Source organism: Argopecten irradians, chromosome 14 (assembly GCF_041381155.1).
Source record: "Argopecten irradians isolate NY chromosome 14, Ai_NY, whole genome shotgun sequence".
Taxonomy (NCBI): Eukaryota; Metazoa; Mollusca; class Bivalvia; order Pectinida; family Pectinidae; genus Argopecten; species Argopecten irradians.
The window spans coordinates 1376139-1401715 of record NC_091147.1 but is presented as its reverse complement, the minus strand read 5'-3'; the positions used below and the strand labels follow the sequence as shown (position 1 = coordinate 1401715).

Sequence of the window (25577 nt, the reverse complement as noted above, 5' to 3'; positions counted from 1 at the left end):
TCTATACTTGGTGCTTTGTGAAACTCCCATACTTCACTACTGTAATTTAAAATACTAGCAAACATAGTATCAAAATACATGAAGTTGTGTTTCAATGTTAAAAAGTTTTTCTTACATACATTTGACACTGCAAAAAGAGCTTTCTTACCCTGTTCAGAAATTCTAGCCTGTGCTTTCCTGAATTTACCGTTAAAATTTAGAAGAATACCAAGGTAATTAAGATCGTTTACAATCTCTAATTGGCAACCGTTATAAAACCAAATATCATCCTCTCTTAGTTATTTTTCCCCCGTTTTCTGAAAAACAAATACTTGAGTTTTATTCAGTTATTTTAGCAGATTAAGTATCCATTTGACGAGATTAGTAAATATTACTACAATGTTAGTATGTTCTGGTAGCATTTTACTGTAAATTTAAATTGGACATTTACTGACATACGACTTAATACACCGAACCTTTCGCAATCTAAATAGAACCGAGTTCTCATCAAGTGACACAATACATGTTATCTAAGATGACTGCAGGTCAGGAGGATAGTTATACATGTAACCATGTATAACCGAGAACCCGAATACTCAGCGTATATCATGTAAAACATAAAAGGTGACATCGAATTACTATCATGTAACACACAGTAGATGTTATCGTACTTATACAATAAAGGCACACTGTCACCCGGTATACCTCCATGAGAAACAGCATGCATGGATCCATACGTACAGGTATTTATATGTTATGTAACATATCATTTGATAGCTAAGCGTTATAGTAATCCAAATCAGTGTCTGTCTAGATAGGAACATTGCCAATTACACATTCATATGTACTCCATGCCTTCTGTACATACATTTAAGTTTACATTGTACCGGACTAATGCCAAAACAACATGGCGTTTGTTTATGATCTGTGTGTGGTAGGAGCTGGTATGACGGGGTCCGCGGCCGCTCGGGAGGCCTCCAGACTCCCTAACTACAAAGTGTGTCTGGTCGGACCCGCGGAACCTAAGGTATGTCTGTTTATTATCCCTAATCCAGACTGTTACATTACGCTAACTATACTGTAAAACATATTGATTCCATGTAAGCGCGATCCAACATTGATTGATTTACATATTCTATTTATATCCTGCAGTTTTGGTTTCGTCATTCATGCTAAAGGAATTACAGACGAGTCCACATTATACATACGTTATATACCTGAATGAGCCCCAGGTTAAATAGCAATGCTCCTGATGTTTAATTGAACCTTTTTATTAAATGTGTTATACTAAATACAGTTAACGTCTTTCTTAGGTGACCATCCATAGATTCTTTACATACACGTACAATCTGCATTACATTATATTTGCATAGTGTTAAAGTTAAACAATAGTCCATTATAAAAGCTTATGTAATGTAAGTTTAAACACGTACCGACTGGAACAAAAATTTACTAGAATTAATGTTTACCAAGGAAGTTAAATATTTTGTTTTAAAATGGTGTAAACAGGGTTTTAAATGATCGTTCATTTCATATCAGATTTTATTAATCGCGAACCTTGCCGAGCAAACATAAAATCCAAGTCTCGCAAAAATTGAAAATAACTTAACAGATTGCATAACATTTCATGTGAATGAACACGTTTAAGGTACTTTTGATCACATAACTACAGCAACCTACATCTGCATGAATCTAAAAAAAACCTGCGGAGGAAGTCATTTTGTCACGACGTTCTCTTCAGAGGCACTCTAGGTTACTGTATATTACAACTGTCTAGTAACATATACATGTATGCGAAGGTATTACATGGGTAAAATCACTGGAAGTCAGGAGGATCATCAGATAAAAACGATTTTTATGATCTTAACAAGATTCCCGTTAGGCACCAGTAATATTAGACATGCTTTAATGTTTTCAGTTGTCATTAGCTCGCACATTGTACAACCTAGAACTATTAACTATTAGCCATGATGCATATTTAGTTTGTGTATACTATTCAATACCAATGTTGATTGGGTTCTCTCCTTCCATGTTAAGGTACGGAAACTTGTCACGGGTAATGAAGTGTTTGGCTCCCATTATGACGAGGCGAGGATCGCATCAGCAACAACGTCCAAGGTTCCTGTCTGGGGTATACTGGCGGAGAGGTCAATTCGTAGGTACGGGGAGCTGGAACAGCTATCAGGTACACACTACCAAGGACTTTTATCATCTAGGTAAAGCTGACAATACAAGTAAACAGCATTCAATTGAGATTGAAAAAAAAAATAAGTGTTTCACGAATCGTTTATGAGATATTCCCATGTCGAGGTCAAATAAGGTATCCAAGTAGAGCAAAATATACTATCATACTTCCTTGGATACGGTACACTCTCTTCCTTGGATACGGTACTGTCATAACTAGAGAGGGTCTCAGAAACGTTTTTAATGATACCTCCTTTACACTTTTTTAAAATCTCAAATGCAGACATTTTCACTTGCATTGTCAGCTTTAAGCTGGTGAAATGTCATTGAATAACAATGTAAGACATGAAATACTTGTAGGTTCTAGAAAAAATACCCACCTTGTCTTGGTCTTATTTTAGTCGATAGTGGAAAGTTGTAGCATTTCTAATACGACTTAATAATTTGAATCTGATTTGCTAGCTATAACATATTTGTTAATATGTATTTACATGCGCAATATCTTTATTACGAATTTAAATAATGATTGTTTTGAATGCATTTGTTCAAAGAAAGAGACTTCTTTATTCACTGTATACTGTGATCATAGCAAAGTTTCAAGACAAACTTATAATCTTTTACTATATTTATTTACTCCAGGAGTTCATTTTTACGACAGTGTAGGGTCACTTACAGTAGGAACTAGGAACTCCGAATACATAGAGAAAGTAGAAAAACAGGCCAGGGATCAGGGATATTCACGCAATATGGACATACTCGATAATCGACAACTGAAAAGTAAGTTTCCCTACTTCGACTTTGCACCAGACGACCTTGGAATCGCCGAGGAAAAGAAAGCTGGGATAATCAATCCGAGGAAAATTGTTATGGCGCAAATAAGTATTGCTTCGAAAAACGGATGTGACGTTATACGCGATACAGTCACCAGAATAGTCCGACAACCAGACGGAAATAGCCGAGTGGTGACGGAAAATGGGAGGACAATATTGACTCGCAAGGTGTTACTGGCAACAAACGTTTTTACGGAGGTTCATAACCTTCTCGGCGATCTCCGACCTCTGTATGTTCCCATGCCACAGACTGTCACACTGGCTGAGATTTCACCTGATGATGCTGAACGTTTACGGTAAACCAGTTTCTATGTATTCTTCTTTGTACATTACAACGTCAATAGTATATATAACTATAGTGATACAGATGAGAGTAACACATGCTACAAGTATTTCTTTATAGGTATAATATATCAACTATCAATTAGCATACATAATCTGACAGCTGTTAGCCGATCGTGGTAGTGAAGCCTAATGTTAACTTATTCACTTCCGTACTAGGAATAAACATACAGTTTTATTTTGTCAGTTACTATACAGTCATGGAATATGTATTAATGAAATACCGTCAAACTTGTTTTTTACAGTGACTGTCGTCTGTTATTTCAATACGACGGAAATCCACTGTGACCTCATGACAGAAACAATTAAATGGACCCCTTGAACACTTGAACACCCATTTAAGACCCTATATCTATGTTATCTTGATGTGACAGGGATATGTCCTCTGTGAAGTATAAAGGTTACGGTGGACCTAACTGGTCCTCAGATTACCTTAGATGATGTCTATGTTATCTTGATGTGACAGGGATATGTCCTCTGTATAAAGGTTACGGTGGACCTAACTGGTCCTCAGATTACCCTAGATGATGTCTATGTTATCTTGATGTGACAGGGATATGTCCTCTGTATAAAGGTTACGGTGGACCTAACTGGTCCTCAGATTACCATTGATGATGTCTATGTTATCTTGATGTGACAGGGATATGCCCTCTGTGAAGTATAAAGGTTACGGCGGACCTAACTGGTCCTCAGATTACCATTGATGATGTCTATGTTATCTTGATGTGACAGGGATATGCCCTCTGTGAAGTATAAAGGTTACGGTGGACCTAACTGGTCCTCAGATTACCATTGATGATGTCTATGTTATCTTGATGTGACAGGGATATGCCCTCTGTGAAGTATAAAGGTTACGGTGGACCTAACTGGTCCTCAGATTACCCTAGATGATGTCTATGTTATCTTGATGTGACAGGGATATGTCCTCTGTATAAAGGTTACGGTGGACCTAACTGGTCCTCAGATTACCATTGATGATGTCAATGTTATCTTGATGTGACAGGGATATGTCCTCTGTGAAGTATAAAGGTTACGGTGGACCTAACTGGTCCTCAGATTACCCTAGATGGTGTCTATGTTATCTTGATGTGACAGGGATATGTCCTCTGTATAAAGGTTACGGTGGACCTAATTGGTCCTCAGATTACCATTGATGATGTCAATGTTATCTTGATGTGACAGGGATATGCCCTCTGTGAAGTATAAAGGTTACGGTGGACCTAACTGGTCCTCAGATTACCCTAGATGATGTCTATGTTATCTTGATGTGACAGGGATATGTCCTCTGTATAAAGGTTACGGTGGACCTAACTGGTCCTCAAAGATTACCCTAGATGATGTCATACGTTATCCTTGATGTGACAGGGATATGGACCTCTGTATAAAGGTTAACGGCGGACCATAACTGGTCCTTCAAATAACCCTAGAAGATGTCCCATTGTGTATCTTGAATGTGACAGGGATATGCCCTCTGTGAAGTAAAAAGGTTACGGTGGACCTAACTGGTCCTCAGATTGCCCTAGATGATGTCTTTGTTATCTTGATGTGACAGAGATGTGTCCTCTGTATAAAGGTTACGGCGGACCTAACTGGTCCTCAGATTGCCCTAGATGATGTCTATGTTATCTTGATGTGACAGGGATATGTCCTCTGTATAAAGGTTACGGTGGACCTAACTGGTCCTCAGATTACCCTAGATGATGTCTATGTTATTTTGATGTGACAGGGATATGCCCTCTGTGAAGTATACAGGTTACGGTGGACCTAACTGGCCCTCAGATTGCCCTAGATGATGTCTATGTTATCTTGATGTGACAGGGATATGCCCTCTTTGAAGTATAAAGGTTACGGTGGACCTAACTGGTCCTCAGATTGCCCTAGATGATGTCTATGTTATCTTGATGTGACAGGGATATGTCCTCTGTGAAGTATAAAGGTTACGGTGGACCTAACTGGTCCTCAGATTACCCTAGATGATGTCTATATGTTATCTTGATGTGACAGGGATATGTCCTCTGTATAAAGGTTACGGTGGACCTAACTGGTCCTCAGATTACCCTAGATGATGTCTATATTATCTTGATGTGACAGGGATATGTCCTCTGTATAAAGGTTACGGTGGACCTAACTGGCCCTCAGATTACCCTAGATGATGTCTATATTATCTTGATGTGACAGGGATATGTCCTCTGTAAGTATAAAGGTTACGGTGGACCTAACTGGTCCTCAGATTACCCTAGATGATGTCTATGTTATCTTGATGTGACAGGGATATGTCCTCTGTGAAGTATAAAGGTTACGGTGGACCTAACTGGTCCTCAGATTACCCTAGATGATGTCTATGTTATCTTGATGTGACAGGGATATGTCCTCTGTGAGGTTTAAAGGTTACGGTGGACCTAACTGGTCCTCAGATTACCCTAGATGATGTCTATATTATCTTGATGTGACAGGGATATGTCCTCTGTGAAGTAAAAGGTTACGGTGGACCTAACTGGTCCTCAAATTACCCTAGATGATGTCTATGTTATCTTGATGTGACAGGAATATGCCCTCTGTGATATAAGGTTACGGTGGACCTAACTGGCCCTCAGAATTACCCTAGATGATGTCTATGTTATCTTTGATGTGACAGGGATATGCCCTTGTGAAGTATAAAGGTTACGGTGGACCTAACTGGTCCTCAAATTACCCTAGATGATGTGTATATTATCTTGATGTGACAGGGATATGTCCTCTGTGAAGTATAAAGGTTACGGTGGACCTAACTGGTCCTCAGATTACCCTAGATGATGTCTATGTTATCTTGATGTGACAGGGATATGTCCTCTGTGAAGTATAAAGGTTACGGTGGACCTAACTGGTCCTCAGATTACCCTAGATGATGTCTATGTTATCTTGATGTGACAGGGATATGTCCTCTGTATAAAGGTTACGGTGGACCTAACTGGTCCTCAGATTACCCTAGATGATGTTTATGTTATCTTGATGTGACAGGGATATGTCCTCTGTATAAAGGTTACGGTGGACCTAACTGGTCCCTCAGATTACCCTAGATGATGTCTATATTATCTTGATGTGACAGGGATATGTCCTCTGTAAAAAGGTTATACGGTGGACCTAACTGGTCCTCAGATTACCCTAGATGATGTCTATGTTATCTTGATGTGACAGGGATATGTCCTCTGTATAAAGGTTACGGTGGACCTAACTGGTCCTCAGATTACCATAGATGATGTCTATATTATCTTGATGTGACAGGGATATGTCCTCTGTATAAAGGTTACGGTGGACCTAACTGGTCCTCAGATTACCCTAGATGATGTCTATGTTATCTTGATGTGACAGGGATATGTCCTCTGTATAAAGGTTACGGTGGACCTAACTGGTCCTCAAATTACCCTAGATGATGTCTATGTTATCTTGATGTGACAGGGATATGTCCTCTGTATAAAGGTTACGGTGGACCTAACTGGTCCTCAAATTACCCTAGATGATGTCTATGTTATCTTGATGTGACAGGGATATGTCCTCTGTATAAAGGTTACGGTGGACCTAACTGGTCCTCAAATTACCCTAGATGATGTCTATGTTATCTTGATGTGACAGGGATATGTCCTCTGTATAAAGGTTACGGTGGACCTAACTGGTCCTCAGATTACCCTAGATGATGTCTATGTTATCTTGATGTGACAGGGATATGTCCTCTGTATAAAGGTTACGGTGGACCTAACTGGTCCTCAGATTACCCTAGATGATGTCTATATTATCTTGATGTGACAGGGATATGTCCTCTGTATAAAGGTTACGGTGGACCTAACTGGTCCTCAGATTACCCTAGATGATGTCTATATTATCTTGATGTGACAGGGATATGTCCTCTGTATAAAGGTTACGGTGGACCTAACTGGTCCTCAAATTACCCTAGATGATGTCTATATTATCTTGATGTGACAGGGATATGTCCTCTGTATAAAGGTTACGGTGGACCTAACTGGTCCTCAATTACCCTAGATGATGTCTATGTTATCTTGATGTGACAGGATTGCCCTCTGTAGGTTACGGTGGACCTAACTGGTCCTCAGATTACCCTAGTGATGTCTATATTATCTTGATGTGACAGGGATATGTCCTCTGTATAAAGGTTACGGCGGACCTAACTGGCCCTCAGATTTACCCTAGATGATGTCTATGTTATCTTGATGTGACAGGGATATGCCCTCTGTGAAGTATAAAGGTTACGGTGGACCTAATTGGCCCTCAGATTACCCAAGGGAGTCACACAATAATATCGACTTCTACCTGCTACCTCCTGTGCGGTACCCTGACGGTAAGGCTGACAGAAATGTCTAAATCAACGAAGAATTTACTAGTTTATTCAGATTGTATTAATTTGCTATCATCTGCATTTAACGATATATATATTTATAATCTAAATTTGTATATTTCCCTGTAAATATGTAATCTCAGTATGTTGATGATTGACTTGTCAGTCTGTCGCTCATCATTGTACTCAGGTATACATTTCCGTCTACCAATATTCAAGATGTTATTGCAGTTTGTTTTATTTGGTTGTGAGTTTCAGGAAAATACTACATTAAACTCGGCCACAGTGATGTCATTTTAAAGGGACCTTTGAAAGTGTCAGAAATGCAGAAATGGTACTGCGGGGAGGGCGATAAGACGTTAGAGGAACAAATGTTTAGACTCCTTCAAGGAATATTACCAGGTAAAGTTATAATAATGTTTTAGACTCCTTCAAGGAATATTACCAGGTAAAGTTATAATAATGTTTTAGACCCCTTCAAGGAATATTACCAGGTAAAGTTATAATAATATTTAGACTCCTTCAAGGAATATTACCAGGTAAAGTTATAATAATGTTTTAGACTCCTTCAAGGAATATTACCAGGTAAAGTTATAATAATTTTAGACTCCTTCAAGGAATATTACCAGATAAAGTGTTTAAGACTCCTTCAAGGAACATTACCAGGTAAAGTGTTAATATTGTTGAACTCCTTCAAGTAATATTACCAGGTGAAATATTAATGATGGTACGACTCCTTCAAGAAATATTACCAGCTAAAATATTAATAATGTTTTAGACTCCTTCAAGGAACATTACCAGGTAAAGTATTGATAATGTTTATACTCCTTTAAGTAATATTACCTGGTAAAATATCAATGATAATTAGACTCCTTCAAATATAATTACCAGGAAAAGTAATAATAATGTTAAGACTTTTTCAAGGTTACCAGGTAAAATGTTGCTAGTACTTAAACTCCTTGAAGGAATATCATCAGGTAGTACTAGTAATGAAACACGGCTTTGAATTGAATACTCAAATTATATATTACGCTTACCAACGTATTTTTCGTGGTCGCTACTAAAAGCGTTAGTCTAGAAAATGAAATAACTAAAAATCATGACAGAGAAAACTCATTACATACTCAGGAAGGACATTTTACCTCGACGTCTTGTCATGTTATCCACCTATACTGTCAATTTAGAAGTTTCCGGGGAAAACATCTGTCTGATGACCACATTGTCAGTGACTTATATTGTTTTGTCTATTTCTGTGTTTCCAGGGGTAAAGTTTCTCAGTCACCATGGTGATGCATGCATCACTATGGTAACGCCAAACTCTCAGCCATACATCGACCTCGTGACGTCGACATTAGGCGTCGTCATGGGAGACAACGGCTGGGCGGCTAAATCAAGCGATGAGATCGGGCGGATAGCTGCTAGGATGATGATACATTCCAGATGGTCGTACGACCTACCCCGGGAAATGTTTGAACTCTTCACTAACGTAACAGGTCCACCACCAGTCTCAAAGCTTTGACTTATAGTTGCATATTCCAATTTATTTGAACTACATATCTTAATTACACGATGATATCGGTCATCTTAATTGCTTATTGGAGCGTCCTTTTATCACGGATGTCGGATATTTTAATGAAGCATATAAGGGCAAAGAAATTGAGTGTGTAATACAAATATACATGATAAAATCAACATTCTCCTTTAATAATCTAAGTTTGGTTTGCCATTTAAACACTAGACGTGGAAACTAAATGATATCGTACACACAACTTCCGTCCATTTCCTCATTGGTAAGTCCCGTGAGATTCTCAATGGTGATAGAATAGATTATCCAAATAACCTAAATAAAACAGGAAACAGATTAGCATGGAGAACGCAATGTGCTTTTAATATAAAGTACACGTTAAAGTCAAGTTAATTAAGTGCTTGAAAAGTATAAAATACATTAAAAGGATTAACAATCAACATGGTTTTCATTTGAAAGACTATTTAAACACATCAATATATCGTGCAATTATTAAAAAAATGGAAAAACATCCAATGACGTTTCCATTAGATCTCTTCTGAGAAGCATAGTTTATTACAATTTAACGAATACAGATTTACACGTACCTGACAGTGTTTACAGATATCACAGTTGTATATAAAAATGTCAAAAAAAAGATATTTTAAATGGCATGTAAAGTAAAATCTTATATACATAACGTATTCGTGTATGTTTAGGCGATTTACACGACGTTGTTATTTTTGCCTCAGAACTTTAAACAACATGGTTCTGTATATACATACAAATGTTTGAGAATGTTAGCCTTTAAAAATAGACCATATGGCAAATACAAATGGATTGAGACTGCTAAAGCGGACACGATGTCGTTAGTTGTTCCGGTAAATAATCGGTATCCTATGGTAGCACGTTCAAGTCGTAATATAATATTAAATACAATGGTAAAAGTAAAGCTGGAGTGCAATTGTATTTATATTGTAGCCTCAACTAATCTATTAATATTCCAATAGTTGTTTTGGTTTCATTTGTACTACAAGATAAAAAAGAAAATTGTCAAAATTAAACATAAAAAAAATTCTAAGGAACAATTTTTTAACTGTTGAAGAGGTTAAACTGACATCCTAAACGCATGAGGGTAACCTCTGTCACTACCTCGCGTCTGTCATATCGTAACAAAGGTAACCATAGTAACCATACTACTACTTGTGACATTAATATCATAGTAAAATTACATGTTGTGTCATAAACACGAATTTCTCACAGCAGTTTATTTGTATATTTATTCAAAATGAGAAATATAAAATTATAAAAGTTACCATAGTCAAAATAAACGTATCACGAATACAGTCTCTGACATAGTTTTTATCAGGTTTTTTCCCGTGGTATGTCATCACCTATTTCCTGTACCTCATTCTTTCTGACCCGAATTCTAAACAGGAACATACAGACTTCCAGTATAATATGAATAACCTCCACGAAACTGAGAACGGACGCCCCTACAAACAGCCCGAGTGTTCCTCCGACACTGGCTAGTACCTCGAACTCCTGAAACACAACAAAGGCTACCATTAATGGGGATTCAATCAGATGACATTGTTACAACGAACTTTGAAAAACTAACGCACTTTGAAAAATTATTTCAAAGTGCGTTAAATATAGTACAGGTTCAACGCACTTTGAAGAATATTTTCTTATTTCATTTTGCATTAATATGAGAGATATCAATGTACATGTACTTTGAAAAAAAGTGGTAACGTATTAAATAACTCTGTTTACTTGAATACTGTGTTTAGAAACATCTACTAATGTAGATGATATTTTTACAAAGCTTTTCAATGTTTCTGATTCATATGATAGGAATAAAATATTATTAAATTATAGTTACATGTAATTTCATCTTTTAATCATATTACCGTTAAATTATAAGTATATGATATTTATTAATTATTCAGATGTGTTGATGTCAATGTTGTGATATAGGACCGAGAGCGTAGAATCAGCTCATTAGCAAAAATTCTATTATCGGTTTACATAATATAAAACAAATCAAGGTCATTATATTAGATTCAAAGTTTGCCCATTTTATTCGCAAATGAATCTTTAATGTGTTTGTTAAATGGAAACCGGTGGCCATTGGATATCACCCAAATGAACGCACTTCTGGGAAATGGAGTTACTCTAAATCTCTATAGGGTGGCATTGAGTTGATATGCTATATATTGACATTCTCGTGACAATAACATATATTAGCCTATCATAATAGTAGAAAATCAAAGCATATCACATATTTGAAAATACACGATGCAATGCCGGTAAGATTTTATTTTATCATTGTTTTCCACACACAATTTTTAAAAATCGCGTAAACGTTTTCGTAATAAATCGTATCACAAGTACGCGGTTTTACTCCTGATTCACGTATTGCGTACATATTTTGTCAAAAAAATGTTCTGGTTAAAAATGATATGTCAAACATATAAAGATATGGTGGTGTTTATTTGCCAACACATAGGGAGGTAGTTAAGACGACTTAGCTAGGTACAGTAAGTCGACTTAATTGGTGAAATAAGTATGTTTAGATAATAATATGTTTCGATTTCATTACATTATCTTGACTTTAACACACTTTGTTCAGAACTAACGTATTGCGAACATGTTGAAAAAAATGATGACGACTCAAGTGACTTGTCCCATTTGGATAGGTTAAAGCAAAACGGAAAAGCGGAAAACGTATACGGCAGTATGTATCTCACAAAGTCGACTTTTTATCTTGTCAAGCCGACTTATTACCTAATAATCTCGCTATGAAAGTGACGTTAACATTGAATTACAGCTAGAGATATGTGTTTGTCATGCTGTCAATCGGTGTAATTACATTATAGTATAAGCATGTTATTATATAATTACCTTTTAAAACCCAATGCGTTATGATATGATTTGAAAGGGTTACGTGCTTTATGCACATTGAATAAAACTGTTATAACGCATATTTACCTGTGCCATAGGATACCTTTTTATGATAAATCAATTCTTTGTATGAAATTAACATGACATGTTTAAAGCACGAATGAGATTTTGAAACAAAAGAAGTACCGTGATAAGATATCAATTTATCTGCACTCAACAATGATTGTTAGTTCGATTTTCATTTTGAAGAATTAAATTTTAATCATGTTATATATTTGATTTTTTTAATCATTTTTGTGTATAAACACACGTCATTGTTTAATATTATTTTAAAAAAAGTAGTTTTTCAAGGAGCTTTACTTTAGTGTAAATCATGTAATACAAAAATGTATATAAAAACCTGAATTAGAATACAAAAAAAAGATTATCGAAACGTTTTACAAATAAATAAAAGGATAGCGACATATTTATCATCGCTATTGTGCATTGAATATGTATAAAAGGTTTTAAAACAGATAAATAAAAATGGTTTATTTTCAGGTATAATAATGTATTTCCAATGCTAGAAGTAAGAAATGAAAAACAGATTGTTTGACCCAGACTGATAATAATTGGCGTTCATTTCGGTTGAATCAACCAAATATGTTGAATTAAAAAAAATTATACTATTGCTCATCATTGTAATACCGGTAAGCCACTAAAAAGACAATGAGTTACCAAAGTTCTGTAGAACTATGGTGCTCTACCTCTGTTGTAATACCGGTAAGCCACTAAAAAGACAATGAGTTACCAAAGTTCTGTAGAACTATGGTGCTCTACCTCTGTTGTAATACCGGTAAGCCACTAAAAAGACAATGAGTTACCAAAGTTCTGTAGAACTATGGTGCTCTACCTCTGTTGTAATTCCGGCAAGCCACTAAAAAGACAATGAGTTACCAAAGTTCTGTAGAACTATGGTGCTCTACCTCTGTTGTAATTCCGGCAAGCCACTAAAAAGACAATGAGTTACCAAAGTTCTGTAGAACTCTATGGTGCTCTACCTCTGTTGTAATTCCGGTAAGCCACTAAAAAGACAATGAGTTACCAAAGTTCTGTAGAACTGTGGTGCTCTACCTCTGTTGTAATTCCGGTAAGCCACTAAAAAGACAATGAGTTACCAAAGTTCTGTAGAACTATGGTGCTCTACCTCTGTTGTAATTCCGGTAAGCCACTAAAAAGACAATGAGTTACCAAAGTTCTGTAGAACTATGGTGCTCTACCTCTGTTGTAATTCCGGCAAGCCACTAAAAAGACAATGAGTTACCAAAGTTCTGTAGAACTATGGTGCTCTACCTCTGTTGTAATTCCGGTAAGCCACTAAAAAGACAATGAGTTTACCAAAGTTCTGTAGAACTATGGTGCTCTACCTCTGTTGTAATACCGGTAAGCCACTAAAAAGACAATGAGTTACCAAAGTTCTGTAGAACTATGGTGCTCTACCTCTGTTGTAATACCGGTAAGCCACTAAAAGACAATGAGTTAACAAAGTTCTGTAGAACTATGGTGCTCTACCTCTGTTGTAATACCGGTAAGCCACTAAAAAGACAATGAGTTACCAAAGTTCTGTAGAACTATGGTGCTCTACCTCTGTTGTAATTCCGGTAAGCCACTAAAAAGACAATGAGTTACCAAAGTTCTGTAGAACTATGGTGCTCTACCTCTGTTGTAATTCCGGCAAGCCACTAAAAAGACAATGAGTTACCAAAGTTCTGTAGAACTATGGTGCTCTACCTCTGTTGTAATTCCGGTAAGCCACTAAAAAGACAATGAGTTACCAAAGTTCTGTAGAACTGTGGTGCTCTACCTCTGTTGTAATTCCGGTAAGCCACTAAAAAGACAATGAGTTACCAAAGTTCTGTAGAACTATGGTGCTCTACCTCTGTTGTAATTCCGGCAAGCCACTAAAAAGACAATGAGTTACCAAAGTTCTGTAGAACTATGGTGCTCTACCTCTGTTGTAATACCGGTAAGCCACTAAAAAGACAATGAGTTACCAAAGTTCTGTAGAACTGTGGTGCTCTACCTCTGTTGTAATACCGGTAAGCCACTAAAAAGACAATGAGTTACAAAGTTCTGTAGAACTATGGTGCTCTACCTCTGTTGTAATTCCGGCAAGCCACTAAAAAGACAATGAGTTACAAAGTTCTGTAGAACTGTGGTGCTCTACCTCTGTTGTAATACCGGTAAGCCACTAAAAAGACAATGAGTTTACCAAAGTTCTGTAGAACTGTGGTGCTCTACCTCTGTTGTAATACCGGTAAGCCACTAAAAAGACAATGAGTTACAAAGTTCTATAGAACTGTGGTGCTCTACCTCTGTTGTAATACCGGTAAGCCACTAAAAAGACAATGAGTTACAAAGTTCTATAGAACTGTGGTGCTCTACCTCTGTTGTAATACCGGTAAGCCACTAAAAAGACAATGAGTTACAAAGTTCTGTAGAACTATGGTGCTCTACCTCTGTTGTAATTCCGGTAAGCCACTAAAAAGACAATGAGTTACCAAAGTTCTGTAGAACTGTGGTGCTCTACCTCTGTTGTAATACCGGTAAGCCACTAAAAAGACAATGAGTTACCAAAGTTCTGTAGAACTATGGTGCTCTACCTCTGTTGTAATTCCGGTAAGCCACTAAAAAGACAATGAGTTACCAAAGTTCTGTAGAACTATGGTGCTCTACCTCTGTTGTAATACCGGTAAGCCACTAAAAAGACAATGAGTTACCAAAGTTCTGTAGAACTATGGTGCTCTACCTCTGTTGTAATTCCGGCAAGCCACTAAAAAGACAATGAGTTACCAAAGTTCTGTAGAACTGTGGTGCTCTACCTCTTGTAATGAAAACTATACACGTTTTTATCAATATATGAATTCGAAATCATCATGCAATCCAACAATTACAAAGCAATACCAGGAATAAAGAATTATTTTACAAGAATTTCAAGAACGCAGTTTGAAAAAAATACAATGTAACCTTCTTAACCAACGTTGAAAAATATTTTCAAATTGCGTTAAATCTGGTGCTTTGAACATGCACCATATTTAACGCACTTTGAAGTCCTTTTTTCAAAGTGAGTTATCTTTTTCAAAATGGGTTGTAACCTGGCATTGTATACGTCGAGCTAAGAGGTTCTATCAGAGTTACTTCCCTTCGTTTCTCTTCGGAGTATAACAACTGAAACTAACTCTGATATTTCAGAGTGGAGATTATTGATAATTTGTCAAACTTGATCATACTCATCATTTTTTCGTTATAATAGAGAACTGTCACCAAAACTTACGTCATATTTGGGAGACTCGGTTATCACTTCGTAGTTGACATCCTCAAAGTAAATGTTGACGGCCAAAAAGTTGTCAACAACACTGAAAATAGAACATATATACATATACATATAATAGAAGTCTTTTTGTATTAAGTAATTATATCAATTTAGTTTTATATCGGTCTACAATACCTTGCTGAACAACAAGTTAGTTTTGGAAATTAATAACAGTGCAATGATATATGTTGCACGTAAAACATCTGTATTGTCAATCCAAAAAACGGTTTTTTTTCTATTTAAAAAACTCGAACATTTGACATACTAACTCAAACTTTTGTATTACCAACTCGAAACTGCGAGATACAAACTCGAAATTTCCAGATGCATGTACTAAATGACATACATGTATGGTCTTCCCTGAAGTTACGACTGATTTCCAACGCGTTACTAGAATATGTGACTTTTGCATTTCGATAATTGCAACAAGTTCAATAATACAACAATAAGAATGTGAAAGTATTCTGATCTTAGTAAACAATTTTGGATGTCGTTACATTAAATCTGAGTTCTCCCTGAGAACACCCGGCGATATTTTACCTTTCCGTGGTGAAGTTTTTCGGATTGTTTTTGTACTGTTCACAAGCTTCGACTGCTGACGTCAGGTTTTTTGCACAAACCTTTACCATAAGGAACTGGCGCTGGAAGGAATAATGATAGGTAAGTATCTAAACCAGGACAAGTATTTATATATGATAAGGTTATGAAAACCTGGTAATCAAACGAGATAAAGTAACGGTGTATTAATCAAAACAATGGTCTAATTATGTCCGCTCAGTCATCTTAATTAAAACAAATAGATAAATAATTATCTTACCACATATTCATCGTGGGGCCAGGTCCTCGATGACAGCGTTTTAGTATACACAATTTCACTGTAGAAATAAAATACAATATCACACTCAGTCTAATGTTATTTTAACTTTGATCAACAGTATCAAGTTAATTCTGATTAAACTTGTTGAACCTGATTGGAAACACTTGACGATTTTATTTGAAATAACTTGGAACGCAACATGTTACATCATTATATCAGGGGGCAGGTTTACGGTTCTTGTTTTCCTAGCGATCAACTGACTTTGTGCGTATACTCTAATACTATAGACGTATACACTCTCCAACCTTGAGACGACCTTGTGGAATATTTACTTTGTAACTATACGCTTATATTAAAGCCGGATAAACTACAAAACCTTTAGACGACCTTGTGGAATATTAACTTTTTAACTATACGCTAATACTATAGACAGATATATACCGACATACCTACAAAACCTTTAGACGACCTTGTGGAATATTTACTTTTTTAACTATACGCTAATACTATAGACGTTTAGTACATCACATGATAATTACTAGGAATGCGATTGAATAATAGCCATGATCTATTTTGCGACAGTTCCCTGTCCGTCTTGACTACTGGATACTATACCTGACTACGGGAACTATACCAAATTATAGCCCCCCGGGAATGAGCACGCGATCAAATATATGACGTCATAATGAACATCATGTGACGTACTAAATCTATTATGGCCCTTTCCCTCGGGAACAGTTCTCCTATAGTGTTGCCTGGCGAGGTTTAGTCTCCTCGTCTTTGACTCGGAGACTATACCTCGCCAGACAACACTATAGGAGAACAGTTCCCTCTGGAAAGAGCCATAATAGAATAATATACCACCAACCTATAGACGACCATGTGGAATATTTACTTTGTAACTATACGCTAATACTATAGACGTATATACCACAACACCTTTAGACGACCTTGTGTAATACTTACTTTGTAACTATACGCTAAATAGACGTATATACCACAAAAACTTTAGACGACCTTGTGGAATACTTACTGTGTAACTATACGCTAAATAGACGATATACCACAAAAAACTTTAGGCGACCTTGTGGAATGCTTACTGTGTAATTATACGCTAAATAGACGATATACCACAAAAAACTTTAGGCGACCTTGTGGAATACTTACTGTGTAATTATACGCTAAATAGACGATATACCACAAAAAAACTTTAGACGACCTTGTGGAATACTTACTGTGTAACTATACGCTAAATAGACGTATATACCACAAAAAACTTTAGACGACCTTGTGGAATACTTACTGTGTAACTATACGCTAAATAGACGTATATACCACAACAACACTTTAGACGACCTTGTGGAATACTTACTGTGTAACTATATACGCTAAATAGACGTATATACCACACACAAAAACTTTAGACGACCTTGTGGAATACTTACTGTGTAACTATACGCTAAATAGACGTATATACCACAAAAAACTTTAGACGACCTTGTGGAATACTTACTGTGTAACTATACGCTAAATAGACGATATACCACAAAAAACTTTAGACGACCTTGTGGAATACTTACTGTGTAACTATACGCTAAATAGACGATATACCACAAAAAACTTTAGACGACCTTGTGGAATACTTCCTGTGTAACTATACGCTAAATAGACGATATACCACAAAAAACTTTAGACGACCATGTGGAATACTTACTTTGTAACTATACGCTAATACTAGACATATATACCACAAAACCTTTAGACGACTTGGTAGAATATTTGATTGTAAGTATACGCTAATACTATGGACATATAGGGCAAAGACCTAATACAAAAGACATATATAACACTAAGGTTTACTTTGCTAAACAGGTGTTGTTATCCTTAAGCAATACGTTTTTTTATTAAATATTTTGTCGTGCATCACAATTTACCTCTTTCAAATGTTTCATTTCAATGTGATTGTGCTTATTTTGCCGTTAATTTAGTTATAGTTACAGCTTAATTCATTATTGTCCAGATAGTTGACCAAATTTCAATATATACAATGACACATCCTCTTGTATGAATTAAAATCTTAAACATGCAGTCTTATGCTGAATTATCCATTACTAATGTCAGAAGTTTCATACATTTATTTATTTTCAGCCATTCGAAAGTCAGTGATTTATTATTCAAATGTATATACAAATATAAATTAATCCAAAGAATATGAGGGAAATCTTACTTGCACGGGGTCGGACAGTCACAGCTCAGTTTGCCCTCCAGTTGATACTTCTCTACTCTGAACTGACACACACAAGTTCTGAAAATGGACCCATATAAAATCACAGTGGTCATTAATTTGTGAAAAACTCACCCCGCCTTCTCTCCCACGTAACACACAATATTACAATTGAATTATTTTATATAATTAGATAATACATACAAATCCCAAGACCTTATGTGGTTGTTAATTAATTTGTAATTAATTTGTAAATCACATAACTCAAGCCGCTTCTTCTCTCTCCCCCTTTTCAATATCAGATTGAAATTCTTATTTTCATCAAATAACTTATGTACCCTACCCGCATGGGCAGATACTAACAGAATATTGAAATACAAACTAAACGTATAAATCAGATAGGTTTTAGAATTATATTTTAGAAGTTATTTTTACATTTACCATAATGATTACCAAGGCGCAGTTTCAAGTGTAGAGGACTATATATATGGGCTGGTCATTTACTTACTTTCGAAGTCTTCTTCTTCACAGTAGTTAAGATGGAGATACTTCGGGTCATTCAATACGCCGTTTTCGCTAGTAGAAGGCATACAGTTGCACTGTTGTATTATATTGTTCAGAACGCATAGGTTCAGACAGGACTAAAAAGATAAACGATTTCACTGTTGCATTATATTGTTCAGAACACATAGGTTCATGTATCACTAAAAAGATAAATAGGGGCATTGTTGTATTATATTGTTCAGAACGCATAGGTTCAGACAGGACTAAAAAGATAAACGATTTCACTGTTGCATTATATTGTTCAGAACACATAGGTTCATGTATCACTAAAAAGATAAATAGGGGCATTGTTGCATTATATTGTTCAGAACACATAAGTTTAGACAGGACTAAGACGTTAAACAGGACTAAAAAGATAAACAGACGATTTCACTGTTGTTGCATTATATTGTTCAGAACAGCATAGGTTCAGGTTTAGAACTAAACGATACGATAAACAGCGACACTGGTTGTATCATTTATTCAGATCCGCATAGGTTCAGACAGGACTAAAAAAGATAAAACGATTTCACTGTTGCATTATATTGTTCAGAACACATAGGTTCAGGTAGAACTAAAACGATAAACAGCGACACTGTTGTATCATTTTCTTCAGAACGCATAGGTTCAGACAGGACTAAAAAGATAAACGATTTCACTGTTGCATTATATTGTTCAGAACACATAGGTTCAGGTAGAACTAAAACGATAAACAGCGACACTGTTGTATCATTTTCTTCAGAACGCATAGGTTCAGACAGGACTAAAAAGATAAACGATTTCACTGTTGCATTATATTGTTCAGAACACATAGGTTCAGGTAGAACTAAAACGATAAACAGCGACACTGTTGTATCATTTTCTTCAGAACGCATAGGTTTCAGACAGGACTAAAAAGATAAACGATTTCACTGTTGCATTATATTGTTCAGAACACATAGGTTCAGGTTAGAACTAAAACGATAAACAGCGACACTGTTGTATCATTTTCTTCAGAACGCATAGGTTCAGACAGGACTAAAAAGATAAACAGCGACACTGTTGTGTTATATTGTTCAGAACACATAGGTTCAGGTAGAACTAAAAAGATAAACAGCGACACTGTTGTATTATATTGTTCAGAACACATAGGTTCAGGTAGGACTAAAAAGATAAACAGCGACACTGTTGTATTATATTGTTCAGAACATCATTGGTTCAGGTAGAACTAAAACGATAAACAGGGTTCAGACAACTGTTGTATTCATTTTCTCAGAAAGGCATTAGGTTTAGACAGGACTAAAAAGATAAACGATTTCACTGTTGAATTATATTGTTCAGAACACATAGGTTCAGGTAGAAACTAAAAAACGGACTAAACGATAAACAGCGACACTGTTGTATTAAACATTTTCTTCAGTACACTAGAAGTTTAGACAGGATAAATAGATAAACAGCGACATGTTGTGTTATAGTGTTCAGCAACAACATAGGTTCAGGTAGACCTAAAAAGGACTAAACAGGCGTACACTGTTGTGTTATTAGTGTTCAGAAACCACATAGGTTCAGGTAGAACTAAAAACAGGATAAACAGCGCGACACTGTTGTTGTTAGTTTGTTCCAGAACAGGACTTGGTTCAAGGCAGGGACTATACGTAAACAGCGACATGTTGATTATTTTAGTGTTCGTTACTATAGGTTAGGTAGAACTAAAAAGATAAACAGCGACACTGTAGTAATTTATATTGTTCAGAAACACATTGGTTTTCAGGCAGGGACTAAAAAAAGTTAAACAGCTGGACACTGATGTATTATATATGTTTCAGAACTCCATAAGGTTCTAGGACTAGAACTAAAAAAGATAAAAACAGCGACACTGTTGTATTATATTGTTCAGAACACATAAGTTTAGACAGGACTAAAACGTTAAACAGCGACATTGTTGTATTATATTGTTCAGAACACATAAGTTTAGACTGTGGACTAAAAAGATAAAAAGCTGTTGTATTATATTGTTCAGAACTCATATGTTTAGACAGGACTAAAACGTTTAAAACAGCGACCACTTGTTGTTTATATTGTCAGAAACACATAAGTTTAGACAGAACTAAAAAGATAAACAGCGACATTGTTGTATTATATTGTTCAGAACACATAAGTTTAGACAGGACTAAAACGTTAAACAGCGACATTGTTGTATTATATTGTTCAGAACACATAAGTTTAGAGATAAACAGCGACACTGTTGTATTATATTGTTCAGAACACATAAGTTTAGACAGGACTAAAACGTTAAACAGCGACACTGTTGTATTATATTGTTCAGAACACATAAGTTTAGACAGGACTAAAACGATAAACAGCGACACTGTTGTATTATATTGTTCAGAACACATAAGTTTAGACAGGACTAAAACGTTAAACAGCGACACTGTTGTGTTATATTGTTCAGAACACATAAGTTTAGACAGTACTAAAAACGATAAAAACAGCGACACTGTTGTATTATATTGTTCAGAAACACATAAGTTTAGACAGGACTAAAAATACGTTTAACAGCGGTTGTATTATTATTGTTCAGAAACAATAAGTTTAGACAGACTTAAACGTTAAACAGCGACACTGTTGTATTATATTGTTCAAAAGACAGGACTAAAACGTTCAGAACTGTTGTATCATTTTGTTCATTAAGTTTTAGACAGGACTACGATAACTAAACAGCGACAATGTTGTATTATTATTGTTTCAGAACACATAAAGTTTAGACAGGACTAAAACGTTAAACAGCGAACATCTGTTGTATTATTGTTCAGAAACACATACAGTTTAGACAGGACTAAAATCGTTAAACAGCGACACTGTTGTATTATATTGTTCAGAACACATAGGTTCAGGTAGAACTAAAACGATAAACAGCGACACTGTTGTATTATATTGTTCAGAACACATAGGTTCAGGTAGAACTAAAAAGATAAACAGCGACACTGTTGTATTATATTGTTCAGAACACATAAGTTTAGACAGGACTAAAACGTTAAACAGCGACATTGTTGTATTATATTGTTCAGAACACATAAGTTTAGACAGGACTAAAACGTTAAACAGCGACACTGTTGTATTGTATTATATTGTTCAAGAATACATAAGTTTAGACGAGTACTAAAACGTTAAACAGGACACTGTTGTATTATAGTGTTCACATAAGTTTGTATCATTTTGTCAGAACACATAAGAACTAAAAACGATAAACAGCGACACTGTTGTATTATATTGTTCAGAACACATAAGTTTAGACAGGACTAAAACGTTAAACAGCGACATTGTTGTATTATATTGTTCAGAACACATAAGTTTAGACAGGACTAAAACGATAAACAGCGACATTGTTGTATTATATTGTTCAGAACACATAAGTTTAGGACAGGACACTAAAACGTTAAACAGCGACACTTGTTGTATTATATTGTTCAGAACACATAAAGTTTAGACAGGACTAAAACGATAAAACATGCGACACTGTTCGTATCATTTTGTTCAGAACACATAAGTGTAGACGGGACTAAAAATGTTAAAACAGCGGAAACTGTTGTATTTTTGTCAGAACAATAAGTTGAGGAAAGCTTAGATTTGGAAGACCTAAACAAGTTTAACTGAAACAGTAGTGATAATTAAACGTACGGCTGTGAGAATCAGAGTTTAGAACTGGAAGTAGGTGACATAATATATCAATTGTCAACAGCTAGACGATGGACCCACCGACTCTGAAATGAGTGTAATATGATTGATCATATTAAGTCATCATCTAACATTTGCAAATAGGTGTAATTTGACTTAGTATTTACGTCTACTGGAAAGTGCAGATCACTAAACTAACTATTAATATTATACTAAATACATAGTATTGCTAGACATCACTAAATAGGTATATATTAGCTTAACTATTGTATTAATTTAATGTATCAGATAACATCACTAAATAGGTGTAATATTTATATTAATGCATCATCTAACTATCACTAAATAGGTGTAATTATTATATTAATGTATCATCTAACATCACTAAAATAGGTGTAATATTATATTAATGTATCAGCTAACCTCACTAAATAGGTGTAATATTATATTAATGGCATGCATCATCTTAAATAGGTGTTAAATTACTAATGTATCAGCTATATATCACTAAATAGGTTATTATACTAATGTATCAGCTAACATCACTAAATAGGTTGTAATATTATATTAATGTATCAGCTAACATCACTAAATAGGTGTAATATTATATTAATGTATCAGCTAACATCACTAAATAGGTGTAATATTATATTAATGTATCAGCTAACATCACTAAATAGGTGTAATATTATATTAATGTATCAGCTAACATCACTAAATAGGTGTAATATTATATTAATGCATCAGCTAACATCACTAAATAGGTGTAATATTATATTAATGCATCAGCTACTCATCACTAAATAGGTGTAATATTATATTAATGTATCAGCTAACATCACTAAATAGGTGTAATATTATATTAATGTATCAGCTAACATCACTAAATAGGTGTAATATTATACTAATGCATCAGATAACATCACTAAATAGGTGTAATATTATATTAATGTATCAGCTAACATCACTAAATAGGTGTAATATTATATTAATGTATCAGCTAACATCACTAAATAGGTGTAATATTATACTAATGTATCAGATAACATCACTAAAATAGGTGTAATATTATATTTAATGTATCATCTTACATCACTAAATAGGTGTAATATTATATTAATGTATCATCTATATATATCACTACATACTGTAATATTATATTAATGTATCATCTAACAATCACTAAATAGTGTGTATTTAATATTATATCCACATAATCACTTAAATATCAGAATAACATGGTATCATCTAATATAAATAGGTGTATATTTAATTAATGTATAGATAACTTCAATGTAATATTATCTAATGTATCATAACACATCACTAAATAGGTGTAATATTTATATTAATGTATCATCTAACATCACTAAATAGGTGTAATATTATATTAATGTATCAGCTAACATCACTAAATAGGTGTGTAATATTATAACTAATGTATCATCTAACATCACTAAATAGCGTGTAATATTATACTAATGTAATAAACATCACTAACATACTAATTAATGTGTATCAGCTAACATCACTTAAGAGGTGTAATCATTAATGTATCAGCTTAACATCACTAAATAGGTGTAATATTATACTAATTGCATCATCTAACATCACTAAATAGGTGTAATATTATATTAATGTATCAGCTAACATCACTAAAAAGGTGTAATATATATATTAATGTATTCATCATCACTAAATAGGTCACTATTATTATACATGTAATATTTATATCACTAAATACTGTATCATCTATATTAATCATCACTAAATAGGTGTTAATATTATATTAATGCATCAGCTAACATCACTAAATAGGTGTAATATATTATACTTAATGCATCAGCTTAACAGATCTATCTAAATAGGTGTAATATATACTATTAATGTATCAGCACTAACATCACTAAATAGGTGTAATATTATTATTTATAATGTATCAGCTAACATCACTAAATAGGTGTAATATTATTATTAATAGCATCAGCTAACATCACTAAATAGGTGTAATATTATATTAATTATCATCTAACATCACTAAATAGGTGTAATATTATTATTTATTGTATATCAGCTAACATCACTAAAAGTAGGTGTAATATTATATTAATGCATCATCTAACATCACTAAATAGGTGTATTATTATATTTAATGTATCAGCTAACATCACTAAATAGGTGTAAAATATTATATTAATTGTATCAGCTAACATCACTAAATATGTTGTAATTAACATTATATTAATTTTATTAAGTATCAGCTAACTATCACTAAATAGGTGTAATATTATATTAATGTATCAGCTACATCACTAAATATGGTGTAATATTATATTAATGTATCAGATAACATCACTAAATAGGTGTAATATTATAATTAATGCATCAGCTAACATCTACTAAATAGGTTTACTAATAGCTATATCACTCTAATAGGTGTAATATGGTATTAATGCATCAGATACATCACAAAATAAGGTGTAATATTATATTAATGCATCAGCTTTACATCACTAAATAGGTTGTAATATTATATTAATGCATCAGATAAATAGGTCACTAAATACCCCGTGTAATATTATATTAATGCATCAGACTAACATCACTAAATAGGGTAATTAATCAGCTAATAACTATTATAGGTGGTAATTTATACTAATGCATCAGATACATCACCTAAATAGGTGTAATATTATACTATTGTATCAGCTAAACATCAACTAAATAGGTGTAATATTTATACTTAAATGTATCAGATAACATACACTAAATACGTGTAATATTATATTATTGTAATTAACATCAACTATATAAGTAACAATCACTAAATACGTGTAAATGTTATATTATATTAATAATCAGATTAATCAACTAACATCACAATATTATACTAGGTGTATCTAACATCACTATT

General features: G+C 34.5%; 2 protein-coding genes across 3 annotated transcripts in view; one reads left to right on the top strand and one right to left on the bottom strand.

Moving 5' to 3' along the window:
* Positions 1 to 700: 700 nt before the first annotated feature.
* Positions 701 to 12345, top strand: LOC138307274 (N-methyl-L-tryptophan oxidase-like). 2 transcript variants are annotated; one of them, XM_069247925.1, is made up of 6 exons: positions 701 to 1006; positions 2017 to 2134; positions 2803 to 3289; positions 7547 to 7665; positions 7921 to 8064; positions 8925 to 12345. In XM_069247925.1, the coding sequence occupies exons 1-6, from the start codon at positions 887 to 889 to the stop codon at positions 9179 to 9181; spliced, it is 1245 nt and encodes a 414-aa protein (XP_069104026.1). In that variant the 5' UTR covers positions 701 to 886; the 3' UTR covers positions 9182 to 12345. The 2 variants fall into 2 exon arrangements, with proteins under 2 accessions (XP_069104026.1, XP_069104025.1); XM_069247924.1 differs by having other exon boundaries at positions 2017 to 2164.
* Positions 9520 to 25577, bottom strand: part of LOC138308079 (amiloride-sensitive sodium channel subunit alpha-like) — a 51356-nt gene continuing 35298 nt past the window's right edge. The window contains exons 6-11 of the mRNA XM_069249026.1: positions 18971 to 19107; positions 18470 to 18547; positions 16243 to 16300; positions 15966 to 16066; positions 15387 to 15468; positions 9520 to 10711 (exon numbers count right to left, since the gene is read on the bottom strand). Of these exons, the coding sequence (XP_069105127.1) occupies positions 10532 to 10711; positions 15387 to 15468; positions 15966 to 16066; positions 16243 to 16300; positions 18470 to 18547; positions 18971 to 19107 (636 nt within the window). The 3' untranslated portion in view covers positions 9520 to 10531. The remainder of the gene's footprint in view (positions 10712 to 15386; positions 15469 to 15965; positions 16067 to 16242; positions 16301 to 18469; positions 18548 to 18970; positions 19108 to 25577) is intronic.

Coding starts and splice junctions, on each gene's coding strand:
- LOC138307274 (XM_069247924.1), top strand. CDS start 887: ATGGCGTTTGTTTATGATCTGTGTGTGGTAGGAGCTGGTATGACGGGG. Junction 1,007..2,016: donor TCGGACCCGCGGAACCTAAG/GTATGTCTGTTT, acceptor TTCCATGTTAAG/GTACGGAAACTTGTCACGGG. Junction 3,290..7,546: donor GATGATGCTGAACGTTTACG/GTAAACCAGTTT, acceptor TTGATGTGACAG/GGATATGCCCTCTGTGAAGT.